At 37.9% G+C, this 22,145-nt stretch overlaps 2 protein-coding genes across 2 annotated transcripts in view; both read right to left on the bottom strand.

Moving 5' to 3' along the window:
* NAV3 (neuron navigator 3) overlaps positions 1–15,783 on the bottom strand; it is a 598,387-nt gene extending 582,604 nt beyond the window's left edge. Inside the window, exon 1 of the mRNA XM_086712755.1 lies at positions 15,647–15,783. Within this exon, the coding sequence (XP_086568881.1) occupies positions 15,647–15,718 (72 nt within the window). The 5' untranslated portion in view covers positions 15,719–15,783. The remainder of the gene's footprint in view (positions 1–15,646) is intronic.
* Positions 15,784–15,917: 134 nt separating this feature from the next.
* The window catches only part of LOC147579025 (uncharacterized), a 236,535-nt gene continuing 230,307 nt past the window's right edge, over positions 15,918–22,145 (bottom strand). The window contains exon 3 of the mRNA XM_086715103.1: positions 15,918–16,055. Coding sequence (XP_086571229.1) covers positions 16,026–16,055 — 30 coding nt within the window. The 3' untranslated portion in view covers positions 15,918–16,025. The remainder of the gene's footprint in view (positions 16,056–22,145) is intronic.

Genomic DNA, 22,145 nt, shown 5'->3' on the forward strand with positions numbered 1-22,145 from the left:
ACTAGAAAGAAAATCAACAGAACACAGTGATGGAGTGGATGGGAAAGCACTTTCTGGAGGAAATTACATTAATACCCTATGCCTGAATGATGAGAAGTCATTCACGCAAAAAATAGAGCAATGAGTACTTTAGGCAGAAAGAGCTGTCAATGCCAAGGCCTGAAAGTGAGAAAATCCTTGATTGTTCAAAGAACTTACTGACAGATCACCAACACACCTTGGACAGAATGAGGGAGAGAAAAGGTGGCAGAGGAGGACTTTGGGGGAAAAATGGAAATATTATGCAGCGCCCTATGGGCCATGTTAAGGAGTTCAGACTGTACTCAAAATGCATCAGAAGGTCACTGGAGGGTATTAGGAAGGTAAGTGATAAATCTAGATGTGCTAAAAAGAAAATTATGGCTATACCCATGGATATTCTTAGTATCGTATATTTAGCTGGAACACGAATTTAGCACCTGATAAAGATATGAAAGACATTTCTAAAATGGTAAGTATTACAGAAATGTAAAGGCACATTTTTATTTAACGTTATTTTGTACTCTTCCCCCAAAGCAATGTGGAAATCACTGCATCGGTTCATGATTCTATGAAAATATTTTACAAAGCAAAGCAGATTAAGACATTATGTTGTTTTTCAAGTTTAACCCTAAATCCTTTCCCAGTGTTAATTAGAGAATAACAAGCACATACAAGGTGTTGTTTATCTGTTATTTGCAAGCATTACAATTTGCCAAGACCAGCAACTGTTAAAAGATACAAGCCCTTCTTACCAAGACAGCATGAAGTAAAACTACTACATTGCACCTAACAATATTGTTTAATCAAGCAGCCAGTAAGAGTTTCAGAGGAAACACCTAATTTTAATAAAAACCATAAAGTATAAAGTTAACTATCAGCAGCAAAAAGTGGAAAGTATTCAGGTGAATTCATGTAGTTTCAGTCACATTCTTGCCTCAGAACTAAACGTGCCCATTTGGATTAATACCTTAGAGCCATTAGCATGTGTGAAAACAACAACATTAGGAAAATGTCATAACTGTAGCATTGTTGAAAGATATTTATCAAAGTAGAAAGTCAGAAGGGCCATTTGTATAAAACACTATTCTCATCTTCATTTTGCATCAGATAAATCAAACACACTATAAATTAGATCCAAATATGGGCAGATAACCATTTTTTTTTTAATATTCTCTCAAAAATGATGTAGATATGGCTTAAAATGGCTAGCAGGCGTATGTCTGGGACAGACCCCACTTCCCATTCATTTCCACCCTGGTAAGCAGATTCTGAATGTGAATGTGGTCCAACAGAACATCCTGCCTCACTACAGGAGAGCTCGGTGGCTTACATACCTGCGTGTACTCACATGTGTCATTGGCACAGCCAGGGGACCAGGTAGCCAAGCTTTGTGGGTTAGCTGGTGGCTGATGGGCTGGCAAAACTGAGAAGCTGAGAGGGAGTGTGGCCCCACCTGTGTAGACTGGCAATAATTTTTCTCCATGTAGCCTATCAAATTTAAATATGACCTGTGTCCCTTACAACATATTTTCCTAACAATTAAATGAAGCTTCCTAATGTGACTTAATGAAATCAGTCACCTTTAATAAGATAGATGGAGAACCTTGAGTGCAACTTCCCAAACGTGACAAGTCTAATGTGACTAAACCAGGTTAACTGCAGTTCCCAAATCTGGACCCTCATTTTTCACATCTTTTCAAAGTCATTTGGGAGTAGCTCTCGAAAAACATCTGCTTAAAGAAAGTGTATCATACTCACATCCACCTAGAATAAAATTTAACATGAAAACAAAAAGTCATAGATTTATATTTTTCAAACAGATTTTTAGCAACGTATCAATAAGTTACATGTTTTTGAAGCACCTGGGTGGTTCAGTCAGTTAAGCGTCCGACTTCAGCTCAGGGCATGATCTCACAGTTCATGAGTTCAAATCCCACATTAGGCTCTCTGCTGTCAGCACAGAGCCTGATTCTGATCCTCTGCCCCACCTCTCTCTCTGCCTCTCCCCGGCTTGTGCTGGCGCGCGCTCTCTCTCTCTCTCTCTCTCTCTCTCTCTCTCTCTCTCTCTCTCAAAAATAAACATTTTAAAAATCTTTAAAAAATAAAATTAAAACTAAATCACTGAGCAAAATAAAAAGATGCAACCGGTGAGTTCTCTCATCTGAGACAAGTTCATTGCTAAAATGGACATAAAATTACTGGACCTACAATTCCACTGAGTTGCGAGGGTAGACAGAAACACAAGTAAAAGCTCTTTGCAAACTACAGATTGCTTGCTATTCAGATATTAGTTAGGAGCCTAACCCACTTTTTTATGCAAACAGGAGGTGATAGATACAAATGGATACATCCATTCATTAGTAACGCAGTTAACCAAGTAAATTGTATTACTGTTGCCTACCACAGAGAACTAGTAGGCACTCCATAAATACACAAATACACACTGAAGATCGCAAAACATCTCTTAAATCTGTGGTTGATTCTTTGATAATTTCCATCATCAAACAAAATATTATGCTACAATGCAATATATAGTAAAACAAAGAGCAATGTTACTAACCTGAATCCACTAACCTCCATCTCTGTCTCTGAAACAATGACTTCTCAAAACCTGATGAGTTATCAAAACCTGGAAGATAGCAAGCAATATGTAGAACCTTCTACCTACACTATAGAAGTATATCCATTGGGAGGGCGCCTGGGTAGCTCAGTCGGTTAAGCAGCCGACTTCGGCTCAGGTCATGATCTCACGGTTCGTGAGTTCGAGCCCCACGTTGGGCTCTGTGCTGACAGCTCAGAGCCTGGAGCCTGTTTCAGATTCTGTGTCTCCCTCTCTCTCTCTGACCCTCCCCCATTCATGCTCTGTCTCTCTCTGTCTCAAAAGTAAATAAACGTTAAAAAAAAAATTAAAAAAAAAAAGAAATATATCCATTAGGCACTAAGGAACCACTTTACCATTATGCAAAAATGCTCATAAGAAATTGCTTCTAAACAAGCAATGTAACATTGAACATTTTTAATGGATCTTTAACAAGTACATGCTCTGCTGTAATATGTGTCAAGAAACATTTATAAAGAATAATTTATTCCAGGGGCTCCTGCGTGGCTCAGTCAATTAAGGATCCGACTTCGGCTCAGGTCATGATCTCACAGTTCATAGGTTCCAGCCCTGCATCGGGCTCTGTGCTGACAGCTCAGAGCCTGGAGCCTGCTTTGGATTCTGTGTCTTTTCTCTCTCTCTCTCTCTCTCTCTCTCTCTCTGCCCCTCCCCTGTTCGTGCTCTCTCTCAAAAATAAACATTAAAAAAAAAAGTATTAAAAAAAGCATTTATTCCATGAAATACGAAAAATTGGTCATAAAGAATGATTCTAAAAATGAGAAAAAGGTATTTATTTTTACTGTATTAATGCTTGGAATGGACATCTCCAGATTCAAATTAAAGCACAATAACTGTGCGTGTCTATGAAACATACAAATGATTGAATATACCGAACTTAGTTTTAAGTCAAGGAAAATCAATACATATGGGGATGGATCCTCTAAATGAGTTTTAAGTTAGTTGTTGAAAATTGTGAGTGCATTTCCTATATATATCATGTAAGAAACACTGCTTAGGACCCAGGCCAATTGGAAAAACTACCTAGTGCAGCTGAAAGACTAATAAAATAGCAGTCCTTAGTCTCCCTCTAAAAACCTCTAAGCTCCCTTGATCCCCAAGTTACACAGAGGAGGATAATCAAGCTCAAGGAAGTAAAGCACAGAAACTATACATATGCTACTAGAATGTTAATACCTTGATGGCAAACATCACTTATTAATATATTTGCCCATGTTGTCTTATATGTATCTTCAAACATACAGAAAAGTTTAAACAATTTTACAGTAAACACCTTTATACATACCACTAGTTGGTACGTATGGTTAACATTTTACCATGTTTGCTTCATCACATATCTTCATTATATACATTTTTACGGGGCGACTGGGTGGCTCAGTCGGTTAAGCAGCCAACTTCGGCTCAGGTCATGATCTCGCGGTCAGTGAGTTCAAGCCCCGCGTCGGGCTCTGTGCTGACAGCTCAGAGCCTGGAGCCTGTTTCAGATTCTGTGTCTCCCTCTCTCTGACCCTCCCCCGTTCATGCTCTCTCTCTGTCTCAAAAATAAATAAACGTTAAAAAAAATTTATATACATTTTTACACTCTCAAGCTCACATTGGTAATGAAAGAAAGAAAGCCTGCATCAACTGAGAATTTTCCTCAAGTTCAATGTTCTTTATATCCTCTTGAAAACAGAAACAAAACTCATCCTAAATATTTAGGATTTAGAAAATACTTTTTTTATTTAAAATGTACCATGAGCTAAGGATAACTATATTTATCAATATGTCATGGCCAGAAAATATTTTGGTTTATCAAACTTGTCATCCTAAGAAAATTAAAGCCTTTGAACTCACAGACATCTTTTCTGACTGGCTCTAGGGTTGAACTCTAGTCACACGTAGTTAACCTGATATCCATACTTTCAGATGAAATTCCCTCGGTACCAACTATCCTCAGACTCTCTCCAGAAAACAGGCAAACTAAGCCTTGGACTCACATGAACTACTAACACCAAGTTTAATATAAGTCAAGAAACAATGCTCAGACCCACCACCCACCTTAAGCTCTAGTGCATAATCCAGGATTGGTTGGTTCCACTTCGGTGTTTTTGGGAGCAGGGAGGGTTTGTTCCCACTCCCTAATAAAGAAGCCCTTCACATTTTGGGAAGCCTAATGTTATGAGTGCTTAAACTGTTAAACACAGATGGTAGAGAGAAGTCTAAAATGAGTTGCTGTGATTACAACTAACCAGGAAGTCATTCAGGACCAGCATTGCCGGACCTCATAGGAAGTCAAGTGATGAGAAGGGAGGAACACTTGTGCCCATTAACTCACATTCTGGCCTATGCACACGGGAAAATAAACCATGCCCAACTCTTTAGTTCACCCCAAAAGCTACCAATTATTGAGTGTTTTGTAGGTATAAGGCATTGCTCCAAATGCTTTATATGTAATTGTTTTAAATATTCTCATTTTATAAAATAACACAAATGAGAAAACTAGGAGAGGACAGAGTTGAGTAATTTCAGTAAGTGCCAGAAATCAAATTCAGGCATCTTATTCTAGATCCTTTGCTTTTCACTGTTTACTACACTACTTTTTACTAGATCCTCCCAAAGACGTTGCTAGCCTGATGGGTGAGGTCATGAATGAAATATTGGGCCAAGTTTTATTATTGGGCAGTGTTTCTTTCTACTAAAGGTAAGATCATGGGCATCATCACTTTTTTTCCACTGTATTGCTCATCTGTGATAAACTCCCCCCACACGGTCCTCCTCTTTGGGTAGGTTCTCTGTCCATCTTCATCCACACAACTAACATAGTTAGTATTTTCAGGTCAGCTCACTGGAGCAGTGATCCAAGTTTTGAGGGTAGTAGGAAACCCACATTTGGCTTTTGGAACTGAAGCACCATAGCATCTAAGAGAAGATCTACTTTTAGGAGAGTTTGGGAGCATTTACATGCATGCTCTTTTCATAAAGCTAGTTCTTTGTTCCCACTTAGACATTGTTTTGTGTATATTTAGTTTCCCCAGCAAGGAACCCTAAAGGAAAAGAGGAGTGAATAGGAAGATTTCATATAAAAACCCATGCCAAACAATAGATTCAGTAAATGTCTCATAATTGTGTTTTGGTTTTTAGTGAATAGGTTGAAGAAGGCAAGAGATGGGGAAAGGAGCTCACAGCTCCTTCAACAACTTCTTAGGACAATTTGTGCTGCAGAGGCTGTTGATAATGGGGTGGCAGTGGGGGGTGGCAGTGGGAGGTGGCAGCAGCTGTCCTGTGAGTGGGTCATCTCTTAATTGAGTGTTTATAAGTCAGGGCTAGCCATATTGTACAAGTGAGGGCCAGCACACCACCATTATCTGGGTGTGCACTTAGGATATCCAAAAATAAAATAGGAATAAATAAATGAGATAGAAGAATTCCTGAAAAATTTAAATTCCAAATAACTGTGTTAACTTAGAGTCCAACACTAGCTGATGGAAACAAATACACCATATTGGCTCCAGAACCCCAGATACAGAATGTCTTAGTTTAGGCTTCTGCCAGAGTAGAACCTGAAAGAATGATTCAAGTGCAAGTAGTTAACTTAGCTGATGATGCCAGGAAATACTGGGAGAGAAGTTGGGAAGGGAGATAGGAACCAGAACACAGAAAATAAAGGGCATCTTACTCCAACAGTGGGTAACTAAAGCTTAATCAAATAATCCAGTGAAGAAATGGGCAGAAAACATGAATAGACACTTCTCTAAAGAAGACATATGGATGGCCAACAGGCTCATGAAGAGATGCTCAATGCCACTCCTCATCAGGGAAATACAGATCAAAACCACACTCAGATATCACCTCACACCAGAGTAGCCAAAATGAACAAATCAGGAGACTATAGACGCTGGAGAGGATGTGGAGAAACGGGAACCCTCTTGCACTGTTGGTGGGAATGCAAACTGGTGCAGCCACTCTGGAAAACAGTGTGGAGTTTCCTCAAAAAATTAAAAATAGACCTACCCTACGACCCAGCAGTAGCACTGCTAGGAATTTACCCAAGGGATACAGGAGTACTGATGCATAGGGGCACTTGTACCCCAATGTTTATAGCAGCACCCTCAACAATAGCCAAATTATGGAAAGAGCCTAAATGTCCATCAACTGATGAATGGATAAAGAAATTGTGGTTTATATACACAAAGGAATACTATGTGGCAATGGGAAAGAATGAAATCTGGTCCTTTGTAGCAACGTGGATGGAACTGGAGAGTGTTATGCTAAGTGAAATAAGCCATACAGAGAAAGACAGATACCATATGTTTTCACCCTTATGTGGATCCTGAGAAACTTAACAGGAACCCATGGGGGAGGGGAAGGAAAAAAAAGAGAGAGGTTAGAGTGGGAGAGAGCCAAAGCATAAGAGACTCTTAAAAACTGAGAACAGGGGCGCCTGGGTGGCGCAGTCGGTTAAGCGTCCGACTTCAGCCAGGTCACGATCTCGCGGTCCGTGAGTTCGAGCCCCGCGTCGGGCTCTGGGCTGATGGCTCAGAGCCTGGAGCCTGTTTCCGATTCTGTGTCTCCCTCTCTCTCTGCCCCTCCCCCGTTCATGCTCTGTCTCTCTCTGTCTCAAAAATAAATAAACGTTAAAAAAAAAAAAAAAAAAATTTAAAAAAAAAAAAAAAAAAAAAAAAAAAACTGAGAACAAACTGAGGGCTGATGGGGGGTGGGAGGGAGGGGAGGGTGGGTGATGGGTATTGAAGAGGGCATCTTTTGGGATGAGCACTGGGTGTTGTATGGAAACCAATTTGACAATAAATTTCATATATTAAAAAAAAAAGAAATAAAAATGAGATACCAAAAAAAAAAGAAAAGAAAAAAGAAATCTTGCCATTTGCAACTATATGGATGGAACTAGAGGGTATTATGCTAAGCGAAATTAGTCGGAGAAAGACAAATATCATGTGACTTCACTCATATGAGGACTTCAAGATACAAAACAGATGAACATAAGGGAAGCAAAAAGAACATAAAACCAGGGAGGGGGACAAAACAGAAGAGACTCATAAATCTGGAGAACAGAGGGTTACGGGAGGGGAGAGGGGATGGGCTAAATGGGTAAGGGGCACTAAGGAATTTACTCTTGAAATTATTGTTTCACTATATGCTCACTAACTTGGATGTAAATTAAAAATAAATACAATATATTTAAAAAAAAAAAAAGCTTAGTCCCACTGAGAAGCTCTCAGGCATGATCTCTAGGGCAGTGCTTCTCCAATACTGCTGTGCATTAATGAACCACCTGGATATCTTGTTCAAATGCACATTCTGATTCAGTAGTTCTGGTGTGGGGCCCGAGACTCTGCATTTCTTATACATTTCTGATTAGAATACTGTTACTGTTCCTCAGAACATACTTCGAAGACCTGATGATTTTTTGCTTATTTCTCATAAAAATTGCCCAACTTTGCATATAAAACTGACAGAATTTCTTATGTCCGGTGCTTTTAGAACATATCATTAAATCTGCTTTGCTTCATGTAACTCTTGTCCCAGGCATTTGTGTATTCACTGAATATCATGTCTGGGAGACATCTGGTCAGTCCCCAAGTAGGAAAAAAACAAAAAATGCTGCCACCCTGTCCTCGTGTGATTAAATCAGATGGCTCTGCTCACCAGCAAGTAGCCTGCTGTACAAGACACAAACCAGACAAGTCATTGCACTCCCCGTATCATCCCACTCCCAGCTCATGGCATCCCACTCTGACTCTTCTCTGCTTACACATGTTCTTGCTTCCCACTCCATTCTGGTGCCAACGTGTACTCTGATTTCATGATTAATCTCAAATCTTTGACCCGTGGAAATGAGCAAGTCCCCCCCCCGCCCCCGATTTTGATGTTCAGCACTTTTTAATGGTATTTTTATGTGCATTTATAGGTTTTTTGTCCATGTGGCTACCTCAGGGTAAGCTTTGTAGAATTCTCAGTCTACCCTCTTATAATTACCTGGAACCTCGAAGGAGGCAAGTGGACACAGGTGAACTATTGGTTTAGAATGACTGTGCTATGAGGTGCTTGGGGGGCTCAGTCTGTTAAGAGTCAGACTTCAACTCAGGACATGATCTCACACTTCATGAGTTCGAGCCCCGCGTCGGGCTCTGTGCTGACAGCTCAGAGCCTGGGGCCTGCTTCAGATTCTGTGCCTCCCCCTCTCTCTGCCCCTCCCCCACTCAAGCTCTGTCTCTGTCTCTCAAAAATGAACAAACGTAGGGCGCCTGAGTGGCTCAGTCGGTTAAGTGTCTGACTTCAGCTCAGGTCATGATCTCACGGTCCGTGAGTTCGAGCCCCACGTCAGGCTCTGTGCTGACAGCACAGAGCCTGGAGCCTGTTTCAGATTCTCTGTCTCCCTCTCTCTGACCCTCCCCTGTTCATGCTCTGTCTCTCCCTGTCTCAAAAATAAATAAAAAAACGTTAAAAAATTTTTTTAAATAAATAAATAAACGTTAAAAAAATTTAAAAATTAACAAACATTAAAAACTTTAAAAAAATAAAATTAAATTAAAAAATAAAATGACTGTGCTATGTTCAAAAGTATTTATTCATATGGTCAAATGGAGGAAAGTCTCAATCCTTTTAGGAACATAATTTTAAAGAGAAACTGACAATGATATGATTGGCCATTCAAAACAGGCCACACAATATTATAATATCTGCTTTAAAAAGTTGTATGTGTATGTATACACACACACTAGATATGAACACATAAAAATATAATAATATATGTATTGAAAGGTAAGAGCAAGTCAGTCTATTGATGTATTCCAAGTTTTTTGTATTGCATGTGGTCACATTTTTCCAATATATTTTAGACGAAAAAATTAGTTTCAGTCATTCCTTTATGGAATGATAAAAGCCAGAATTCACATGTTAATACCAAAACAGAAAAAAGCATTTAAGAATAAACAGGAATTAAAACTTACTAAACTTTATATCTTAGTAATCATTATCATTGAGAACATAATTAATGACAAGTAATAACCAAACAACAACTAACATGTAATTTTGCCTTCAAAATGCTCAAAATGTGTATCACATCACTCAAGTATCATCCATCCATCTTGGGCCTGTTGTATCTGTTTATTCTTATGAAGATTGTGCAGTCATTACACCTGTTGACATCTAAAATTCACCAATCAGGAAACAGAACATGGTCTAGTTTAGAACCAAGGAGTAGAACCATTAAGCATGGTATACAATATTCACTTTTATCTATTACCAATTCTTCCTGTTAGCACAAATACTGTTTACACTGAGAACATATGTGGTCAGGACCAAAAAGGCAAGTGGCCATATAAACTTTCAGAAGAGGTCTATTTGAGGACCACCTATGATATGATAGAAGAAGCTTTAAAAGAAGTTTTATCTGGGGCGCCTGGGTGGCGCAGTCGGTTAAGCGTCCGACTTCAGCCAGGTCACGATCTTGCGGTCCGTGAGTTCGAGCCCCGCGTCAGGCTCTGGGCTGATGGCTCAGAGCCTGGAGCCTGTTTCCGATTCTGTGTCTCCCTTTCTCTCTGACCCTCCCCCGTTCATGCTCTGTCTCTCTCTGTCCCAAAAATAAATAAACGTTGGAAAAAAAAAAAAAAAGAAGTTTTATCCAAGTTCATATCTGAGAGAGAAGTTTCTAGAATCACTGCTCAGCAGAAAAAGAGCCCACCTTATCTAATTCATTCTTAGAGAACTCCAGGTAAAGTGGCTAGGAGACAGCTGTTTGCAGCAGCTTTTTTAAGACACACAACAGGGGCAGAAATTAGGGGCAGTATCAAAGAATGCCACAATTTCAGTACTAGTTTCTTTGTGAACGTGGCCTTCATATTTGTGTCTCCACATGGATTCCAGATTTATATAATATCATTGCCGAATACCTGCTCAGTGAATTTCAAAAATTAAAAATTTGGCTAATCAGCAACCAGATGACTCATCAATTTTGTTGAAACCCACAGATAATCGATTCATATTAGCAGTCATGCTTCACATTGGATGATTAATAAATGATGTGACTTTGTTTCAGAAACCTCATGCTCCCTTACGGACCTTTTAACATATCTCAGACATACTAACAAAAAAGAAGTCAGGCAGATTTATGAAAATAAAGCACCATGTAATGAGTCCATCCTTCAAGAAGATCAAAGAATGAATGAAAAGCCTAGATCTATTCTAAGCCTTCTCTAGTGACTTATCTTCATATTTTCTCTTAAGAACACAGATTTTTAATCAGCTTCCAACATCAACAATTTCAAGTAGTTCTCAACACCTGTGAGGATAATCCCAATCAGCACACTAAAAGAAAAATAGTAAATGAAAAATTAGGCTAGATTTAAACTGATAAATTATTTTTGCTCTATAAAGCACTGGTAATCATTGTGAGCAAGGTTTTCAGTAAAATTATTGGAGTAGCCTAACATAGTTGTCTGCTGTTATGAACCTGGACCACACTCTTCTGTTTGATGTCAACTGAAAAACAAACAAAACTCGTCTATGGGGAGAGACACTGATGAAGCCCTCAATGGCACTTGCAGATGATGCTTTTTCTAACCCCTATCTAAACTTGATTTTAAGTCACAACATCACTGGAGTTGCCCTTCAAATAGCAAGCTTTGTCCATATCAGCATCCCCTTTTCTATTAATTAATACAATCATTTCTCTCATTTTACATGACTTTCCACATCTCAGACTCCCATTCACTACACTCAGATCGTGTTACTTTTGAAATAATTGCCATATCTTAAGAAGACATGATGTGTTAGAATTTATCTCGAGCTTTTTGCAAGGCAGTGTGAAAATAATGCTGACTAATATGTAAAAGATATGATTTTAGGCAGTAAAATCATATGACATCAATCTTAGACATTTCCATAAACGTAAATATCTCTGCATATATTCAGTAATACTCTTCATCCCTTTCTGCTTCAGAGAACAGAAAAACAAAGTTATTCCAACAGGTCACTAAATATTTATTGCATTTCATTGCCATAATTTCAAAATGTGTGTCCCTGTTACCCTTTTCAGCACAACCTAGCAAACTGTTGACTATGACAAATGCTTTGTTTTAATACACAAAATATTCATGGACCAATAAAGCAGTGTCCCAGGGCTGTCTGAACTGCAAACTGCTGCAGTTGAGTGACAGTAAAACCTACTGAGCTCTGCTTTTCAGTTCAAGTTCACAATTAATTAAATAGAAGTGACGTTTGTACCTATTGGGCTTTCACTGTTCCAGGGGCTTCTGCAGAAAGAATCCCACAAAGCAATAAAATTAGTGGAAAGGAATATCCCGAACTCACTGGCACAAGGAGCAAACATGGGTCAAAAGGTCAAGTTTTCAAAAATAAAACACCTCATTATGGGCATTCAGGAGCTTTGAGATGCCAGGATCATTTTCCCATCTGGGACATTCCAGAAAGAGAATGCCAAGTGCAGGATAATGGGCCAACGCTAACTGACCATTCTACTGATAAAAATCACAGGAATCAAAAAGAGAATTGAATTCCACCTACCCCTACACTAATCCAGGTTGAGTTGAGATTCTTAGAAGTATTCTCAGCTCCTGTAAGATCCACATCTCCGGTTTATCCATAATGAAGAGTTCTTCAGATAGGACTTGTAGATATGACACCTTTAAACTTTATCTATGTTTTCCAGATTTAGTCAGGTGATGGGGCATTATTTTAAAGAAGCCTAAGGAGTCACACACATTTTGAAAGCTTTAATTTTGAATAATTGTATATATATTATTTTATTTTATTTATATTTTTGTATATTGTATATACATATATATTGTATATATATTTTTGAGGAACTTGTCATTAATTTTACAGGACCAAATTTCTTAAGGAGAGACGGAAAAGGTAAAACCACCTTTCATCTTTATAGAAAGACACTTTCTTCATGAACTGGAAAGGACCAAGCATGCTCCTGGTATAGTAAGCACTCCATAAATTACCTCTTCCCTGACATTCCCTACTCACCAGAGTCGCACACATACAAACTCATGCGCCCAGTATCCTAACGGTTTCTATTTGGAAGTAGAGCACACTAAGTACAAATTCATACATTTTAAATCAAGAACAAAAGCTACTGGGGTGCCTGGGTAGCTCAGTGGGTTAAGTGGCTGACTCTTGATTTCAGCTCAGTTCAGGATCTCGCAGTTCATGAGATCGAGTCCCACATTGGGTTCTGCACTCACAGCATGGAGCCTGCTTGGGATTCTCTCTCCCCCTTTCTGTCCTCCCCCAAAATAAATAAAGAAAAAAAAAGAACAAAAATCTAACGAGTTATCTGTAGACTGAACAAAAAAATCAGCGGGGCAGTGTTCAAAATAGGAGCCTATATTGAAGTCAGTTCCACGCGTCTTGCTTTAAATATCTACCGCAGGCCACAAACACTGTGAGAAGAACACATTTTTTCAGTAGTATCAAAAAGATGCTTCACCTCTGGATTAAGTCACAAGTTGGAATAAATGTATTTTATTTCACTGTTGTGAAACGCTGTGCCTGTTAAATTAATTCATCACAAAGGACTACAGACACTCGAAGTAATTGCATGAATGATTTTATAATCTCTGTTGGCAATTGTGTGGTGGCAGGGCTGTGCCCAGAGTTTAGTCTACGAAGATTTATGATGTTACGTTTCATTTTTTCTCCTCAATGCAAACTCAAAAAACTGTCATTGAGACTAGGGGTTCCTGCTGACACTTCAATCTGAATCTTAAGTCCTTATCAATTAATCGATCAACATCTGAATTTCTAGCTGACTCAATGTGAATGCTCACACAAATCGGACACCCAGGAAATCATTAGTATCCCATTTTCTGTCTTGATAATGCTCACTGAAAATGTTCATGCCTCCTCCCATCTCCCTACCGACTAGAAGGCTACAGTTGAATGGGGATTCTCTTGTCCCACACTACCACACTGGTCTTTTTAATTTTCCCACAGAGCCATGGCTCTCCATAGTTTGCCTAAACTCTATTACTATTATTTATGAGCTGAACAGTCCTTTGTGAACTGGCCTGGGAAACTAAGCCTCATTAGAGACCATTGTTTAAAGTTTCATACAAGGAATTTTCAGAATTACTTGAAGAATTCACTCCATTCTTCAGCTTGCAATCCCTTCTGTGTTTGCAGAAAGAATCTCTTATTCAGGAAAGAAAATGATAGCACCTGCAGGGGTGCTTTTCTTTCCCGCCAGAAAAGCAGGACTTCCTCCAAAAGTCAGATTTCTGTATTATCAACTGCTTACCTATTACTTGCTTCCCTCTTAACCAATCTAATACAGTAAGCAAATTACCCATCATAGTTAAGGACATTAAAAAAAAATGTAGATAGAGGGGCGCCTGGGTGGCTCAGTCAAATGAGCATCCGACTTCGGCTCAGTTCATGATCTCACAGTTCCTGAGTTCAAGCTCCACGTTGGGCTCTGTGCCCACAGCTCAGAGCACCTGGAGCCTGCGTATGCTGTGCCTCCCTCTTTCTCTGCCCCTCTCCCGCTTGCACTCTCTGCAAACGTTGAAAAAAAAATTTAACGTTGAAAAAAATTTTTAAATAAATAAAAATTATAGATAGAGAAAATGATAAAATAGCCCCTCCATAGTTAAGAAATTTCAGAGCGTGGTTTAGATGGAAACTAATCTTGCCATCTATTTGGAATAACACCCTTAGTATCAGCGGAAGAAAAAAATGCTGACCACCAACAACATTCCTGGTAACACACTTATTTGTGCAGAAATTTATATCCACATTGAAGTCGAAATTGACTCTAGGCATCTTGGATTTTATGCTACTTAGTATTTCCAAGACTTACTTATACTGCAGGTAAACCCAATGAAAGAACCAGTTGGGCATAAATAATCCATCCATTTCTGCCCGGATTGATGCACAGCAATCACTGTAGCCCCTCTTCTAGTGGCACTCGTCAAAACGAATCAGAACAAATTAACAAGCTATTGTCTACATGGCCTCTTCGAAACTTCCTACCTCCAAAACTGCAAAAGAGCTAGTTGTCTCCTGGGAGTACAAAAGGACTAGTCAACAAATTTCTAAGACAGATGTAAACACAAACTTTAATCATGCCCTTAGATCCAGGTGTAACTAAAAATATCCTTTCTATTATCTCATTATTCCTTGATTTTGTGACTTAGCCACTGGGTCCCCACACACCTCTCCTATACTAATGGAATCGATGAAAGCACCACAAAAGATAATATATTTTATTAAGAGTGGGATTTCTCTCCTGGTACCATCTTTGACCCTTCTAGTAAGTACTCTCTGGATGATTCTCACTATAGCACAGCAGTTTAGCAGGTCAGAATTTCTAAGAAGGTAGAAAAATGAGGTTTAAGTGCAAACCTCAGCATTGAATTCCCAGCTTCTCACTCAGAACCTCTCTAACCCCATTTAAAAATAAATATTAGCACAGCACTATTTTGATATTTTCCATTAGTTCCTTTGACATCACACATGAAGAGTCAAACCAAAGCTCACAGCTTCCTCATGACTCTCTTTCCAGGCCAGCTGTAAAAATGAGAAGGCTTAAGTTGATGTGCCCCAAGGACATGAAATCGGAGAATTTCAAATGCCAACTACACCTTCTATTGGCAGCAAGGCAGGTGTTCTCTTTTAGGAGCGCTCTAACTTGCTCCATTACTCTAGCAATGCCCCATGACTCATACCTAATCCTGGATCTCAGAAAACTGTTCCATGAGGTCAGGCCAGCAGGTCACTAGAACACAGTCAAGAGTGAGAGAACACCATAGAATCCTTTGCCAACCTATTGGATGGATGAATTCAGAAGATTTCAGAAACAAAACCACCAAGTGGTAATGAGATCCAGACCCAAAGCTATACATGGCTATATGGAGGGATTTATTTCCATGAAATAGTATGTTATTTTATCTCCTAAACCACATTCATTTGCAATTCAGAAAATTCTCGCTAAGCATAAACAAAAAGGACCAAGCAAAAAGAAATGTATTGCATTACCTTCTTCTGATCTTCTAGCTTGTGACTCACTGGATTCTTCCCATGTCTGCTCATCTCTGAAGAGACATCCATCACAGTGGGTTCTTGCTTTTCAAAATGGAATCTCTTCAAATAGGCAGCAACCTAATCCAAGATGCAATCACCAGGAAAACACCGGCATGCCACATTTCCTATCACACACTGTCTCCGAACTTCCTCAACTCCAAGGAGTGATTAAAAAGTCCATTTATTGAATGGAAAAGATGAATTTTGCAATGTACTCCCAGGACTTTCCAAATCAGCATATCGTTTTTAAATGTTGATGTCTCAAAAAGCAAAATATTCATCCAGGAATTTTAACTCCAACTGCTATCTTTTTCTTTCTTCACAGTTTTCCATTTTAATAAATAATTACACAGTTCCCCTTAACCTGTGATTAAAAAAAAAAGTACACAGTTAATTGTCACCCCCGTCATTTACAGTATAATTAATGAAAAATTACCTAAAATGTGCAATTTAGAAAAACAATGTAGGCGTGGATTATATTTCACATAAAAGCAATAGCTGGTGAAAGGCATTATTCTTTACCCCTCTGGCCTTTAAAATACCAATTACAACCTGACTCAAAGCAGAATATTAAAACTAGGGATTCACAGCACATCAAAGCTAAAAGTCAATAGGGAATACATATACACTCATCAAACATGTGTATATGCTCCATGGATCCACTCATTAATTTCAGTATTCACAGAACTAAAGAATTTAAAATGAGCCCAATATACTTAGACATGATGTTAGACTGACAGTTCTCATAAATAACTTAAATTTCAAAATGAATTTATAAAGTTGTTATTATTACTCTCTTTTAAGATGAGGAGACTGAGATGGTAAGCAAATTTTTTAAGTCTAGTAAGTAGTAACAGGACTAGAATTAGAATTCAGATAACTTTGAACCCAATCCCATTCTTTTTTTTTAATTTTTTAAGTTTTTTATTTTAGAGAGCATGTGAGTGGGGGCAGAGGAAGACAGAGAGAGAGAGAGAGAGAGAGAGACAGAGACAGAGACAGAGACAGAGACAGAATCTTAAGCAGGTTCCACACTCAGCAGGGAGTTCAACTTGGGGCTCAATCCCACGACCCTGGGATCATGACCTGGGCTGAACTCAAGAGTCAGACACTCAACCGACTGAGCCAGCCAGATGTCCCACAAAACCCATTCTTTGTCCTAGACATAGATGTCTCAATTCATATTATATATTTTGTTCACAAGCATACCATAAATTAGTTTGTCAGGTGCCTTGCTGAATTATGAATGCACAATTTTCTCCTTTAAAAAGTCATATAAGCCAGTGGTTTCCAAACCCTGCTAGAAAATGAAATAATCTGGAAATAATCTTAATTACACAGATTTATTGGCTCCACCCAACATGACTAATGTAGAAGCTATAAAGGAGTGCTTGGAAATGTACATTTTTTTTTTATTCATTTCCTTGAAACACTCCTGATGTAGGAAACCACTGAGGAATTGAGACCTCCCACTACTGTAGGGCTTCCCAAACTTGTCTCCATTTTGGAGTCATAGGGAAGCTTCAAAAATTACTGATTATTATGTCCCATCCCCAAAGACTCTTATTTAGTCTGTATATGGCCTGAGTCTTCAAACCACTGCCCTAATGTATAAAATCCCTTAACATAATTGACCAACCACTGCCCAAGTACATTACACAAGAGAAAACAGTTATCTTGGGAGGCAGTTCCTTCCATATGGAAGCAGTCTTTAAATTTCTGGCCTTGAAATAAGTCTTCCTAATTTGGAGATCAATTCTGCATTCCTAAATACTTCTGTATATTTGTGGTTATTTATATCCTTGCAGTCATCAATGTACACAAAACATTTTTAATTTCCCCTTGTATCTGACAAGTCTTCAAGTAGCACCTTAGCCAGGTTAACCATCCCTACACCTTCACCAATTCCCCATCACCCTGGTTATTTACTTAAGAGGTTCACTTTTTACATGACTCATTAACTACACTATCAAGAGCTGAGCACCAGGGTTCGGCATGATGTATGCCTTTGAAGAACCTCACTGCCAGGTCCCACGAAACATGCCAGGCCAAGCATAAAATAAATGATAAACTAAATAGATAATGTCTGAAAAATCAGCTCCTGACTGCCTTTTGTACCTTTCCATACAGTTTCCTTTCTAGCCATTTTTTCCCCAAGTCTTGTTCCTTCCTCAAGTCCTCTGATGTGCTGCAGAGGTACACCTAGTTTATGTACTAATGGGAATGTTACCAGCAAAGAAAACAGCATGGGCCAAGGCTGGGACATGAGAGAACACATGGCCCATATGAGCTCAGAGTAATTCGATGAGGAGTCACTGAAATTTCTTAAGAAGAAATGAAGCATAATAGAATTTGTGGTTTTAAAAGTTCATCTTACCTGCAATATGCAAGATAGATGGGAGGGAACAAAACCTGTGACAGAAAACATTATAGATACTGCTTCAATCAAATAAAGAGACAGTAGCATCCTGAACTAGTGCAGGAGCTGATGAAATGGAAAGAATGACAAAACTAAGTAATATGATATTTTAAAGGTACAGTTGATGGAAATGGTACCTGATTAGACATGAGTGTGGGTGTGTGATGTAAGGATGTATTATTCCTATTAGCACAGGAAGGATAATATCATTATCTAAAACAGCAAATCCCCCAAGAGAAGCACTTTGGATGGAAGAAGATAAAATGACTTGTAAAGCACACAAAAGATGCTTGCTAAAATCCAGAAAATTACAAGCCAATCTCACCGATGGACACAGAAGCAAAATTCCTAAAGGAACATGAACTGAATCCAACAATGTACAAGATGGATCATACACCAATTCCAAGTTGGTCCTATGCCAGGAATAAAGATTGGTTTAAGGTTTGAAAATGAATCAGTATAATTCACATTAATGAAATAAGGAAGAAAAATGATATGCCCATCTCTATTGGTGCAGAAATATAATTTGACAAATTAAACACTGATTCATCACGCAAACACACACACACACACACACACACACACACACACACACACCATACACACACACCCTTGGCAAAGGAGGACTAGAAAAGGATTTCTATAATCTTCCTTTATCTGATAAAGTGTATTCACAAAATATCTATAGTAAACATCATACTTGTAAAAAATTAAAGACTTTCCATCTGCTCAGGGACAGCACATAAATAACTACCAATGTAAATTCTCTTCAGTATTGTAAATATTGTACTTAAAGTCCTACCATGCAGGATACAAGAAAGTATGAGAGAAAGAGAAAGGGAAGGAGAGGGATACAGGCATGCAGTGAAAGCACTGGAAAGGAAGAAATATAACTTTTATTTGGAAATGTTATGATGATGTATACAGAACATATCAAAGAATCAAGAGTTAAATTACTAGAATTAATAATTGAGTTTGCAAATTTCCTGGATACAAAATCAATGCATAACATCCCTTTATATTCCTTTATAATGGCAACAAATATTCAAAAAGATGAAATTTTAAAAAGATACTATTTACAGTGGCATTAAAAATATCAAATATCCTGGAGTAGATCTCATAAAAGATGGTTGAAAACTTTATAATAAAGCAATAAAACATCAAAAAATCAAAATATAAATGGAGCACTATGCTATATTCATGGACTGTAAGATTTAATACTGCAGAAACGCCAATTCATGCCTAAAAAATTTGTAGACACAGTCCATTACCAAACAAAATTCCCGGTTTTGTTTTTATAACATCAGAAGATGCTTCTAAAATATATATGGGAAAGCAAAATACCAGGAAAATCCAAGACATTATGAAGAACAAGTTTCAACTATCTGCTCTGCCAAATGTTGAGAAATATAAACCAACAGTAAACACAATGGGATATAACTGATGCAAGGATAGACAAGTTAACCAATGGATTCAGAAGCCCAGAAACAAACTCTTAACACATATGGGTCACTTGATTCAGTGCAAAGGTAGGATTGCAAAGTGAAAGGAAGAAGTTTTCTCAATAGAGTTCTGGCTCAATTAGACATTCATGTGGGTACAAAGTGAAATTTGACCTCTGCTTCACGTCAATAATCAATTCCAGGTGGACTGTACATATACCTGTGACAAGATAATAATGCCTCTGCAAGAATATATTAATGATCTGAAGGAAGAGAAACAAGAGGTCATAAGCACTAAACATAAAGAAAACATGGTAGCTAAGATAATATTAAAATCAAGAACTTTTATTCATCAGATTACACCAATAAGAAAATATAAATGCAACCCAGAGTAGGAAAAGGTACTTGTTATACATATAACTACATATAAAAACATTTAAAAATTAAGAAAAGACAAAAAAAAAACAGACAAAAATATTTGAATAGGTGCTCCAAAAAGAAAAGTAACAGACATGGAGAACAGATTAGTGGCGGGGAGAAGGATGGGGAAAAGGATGTGTGATGTGAGGAAGCCCTATATTAATAGAATAATTCTATCTTGATTGTGGAGGTGGTTACATGAATCTATACATGCAATAAATTTATATACACACACAAAAGAGTGCAAAGCTGGTGAAATATGAATACGTTCTTATAATTGTACCAGTGTCAATTTACTGGCTTTGATACGTACTATAGTTACACACAGTGTTATCAACTGGAGAAACTAGGTACAGAAATAAAACTTCCCTGTACTTTTCCCCGCACTTCTTATGAATTTGAAATTATTTAAAAATAAAAAGTGAGAAGAAAAGAGGATGCACAAATGCCAACAAGCATGAAAAAGTAAACACCCTCATTTATATTAGGAAAATGCTAGTGTAAACCAAGGTTTATGATTTTCAAAAATGGCAATACCCTCAACAAAGGTTTAGAAGAAACATACCTCAACGTAATAAAGGCCATATATGAAAAACCCACAGCTAATGTATGTCATACTGAATGGTGAAAAACTTAAAGGTTTCCTCCTAAGACTAGGAACAAGACACTCTCACCACTTTTATTCAACATAGTACTGGAATTCCGAGCCACAGCAGTAAGACAAAAAAAAAAAAAAAAAAAAAAGAATAAAAGACATCTGAATTATCACAAAGAAGTAAAACTTTCACTATTTGCAATTGGCATGATACTAAATACAGAAAAACCTAACAATACCAACAACAAAAAACTATCAGAACTGATAAATGGATTGAGTAAGGTCCAGGATACAAAATCAATGTACAGAAATTCATTGCATTTCTATACGCCAATAATGAAACAACAGAAATAGAAATTAAGAAAACAACCCCATTTACAATGGCACCAAAAATAATAAAATACCTAGGAATAAACTTAACCAAGGAGGTGAAAGACCTGTACTCTGAAAACTATAAAACACTGATGATGTAAGAAATTGAGGATCACACAAATGAAAGATATTCCATGCTCATGGATTAGGAGAACAGATATTGTTAAAATGGTAACAGTACCCAAAGCAATCTACACATTTCATGCAATCCCTATCAAAATATCAATAGCATTTTTCACATAACTAGAACAAGTAACACTAAAATTTGTTTGGAACCACAAAAGACTCAAATAAACAAAACAATGTTGAAAAAGAAAAACAAAGCTGAAAGTATCACAGTTTCAAGATAAACTACAAAGCTGTAGCTATCAAAACAGTATAGTACTGGCACATAAAAGAGACACACACATGAACAGAACCCAGAAACACCCCGTGATTCTATGATCAATTAACCTTCAACAAAAAAAGGTAAGAAAATGCAATAGGGAAAAAGGTCTCTTCAACAAATCGTGTTGGTAAAACTGGACAGCTACACGGAAAAGAGTGAAACCGGACCACTTTCTCTCACCATACCCAAACATAAACTCAAAATGAATCAAAGACCTAAATTTGAGACCTGAAACCATAAAATCCTAGAAGAGAACACAGGCAGTAATTTCGCTGACATCGACTGTAGCAACATTTTTCTAGATCCGTCTCCTGAGGCAAGGGAAATAAAAGCAAAAATAAACTATTGGGACCACAACAAAATAAAAATCTCTGTGCAGCCAAGTAAACCATTAACAAAACTAAAAGGCAACCAACTGAATGGGGAAGATATTTGTAAATGACATATCCAATGAAGACCTAGTATCCAAAACACATAAAGACCCACACATCCCAACACTAAAAACAAAAACAAACAAAAACCCACAAATAATCCAATTAAAAATAAGCAGAAGACATAAACAGACATTTCTCCAAAGAAGACTTACAGATGGCCAACAGGCATATGGAAAGATACTCAATATCACTTACCAGCAGGGAAATGCAAATCAAAATTACAATGAGAAATCACCTCACACCTGTCAAAACGGCTAAAACCAAAAACACAACAACAAGCATCAGCAAGGATGTGGGGAAAAAGGAACTTTCATGCATTGTTGGTATGAATGCAAACTGCTGCAGCCACCATGGAAAATAGTATGGAGGTTCCTCAAAAAATTA

The sequence above is a fragment of the Puma concolor genome, chromosome B4 (assembly GCF_028749965.1).
Source record: "Puma concolor isolate L17-30 chromosome B4, mPumCon1.1.hap2, whole genome shotgun sequence".
Taxonomy (NCBI): Eukaryota; Metazoa; Chordata; class Mammalia; order Carnivora; family Felidae; genus Puma; species Puma concolor.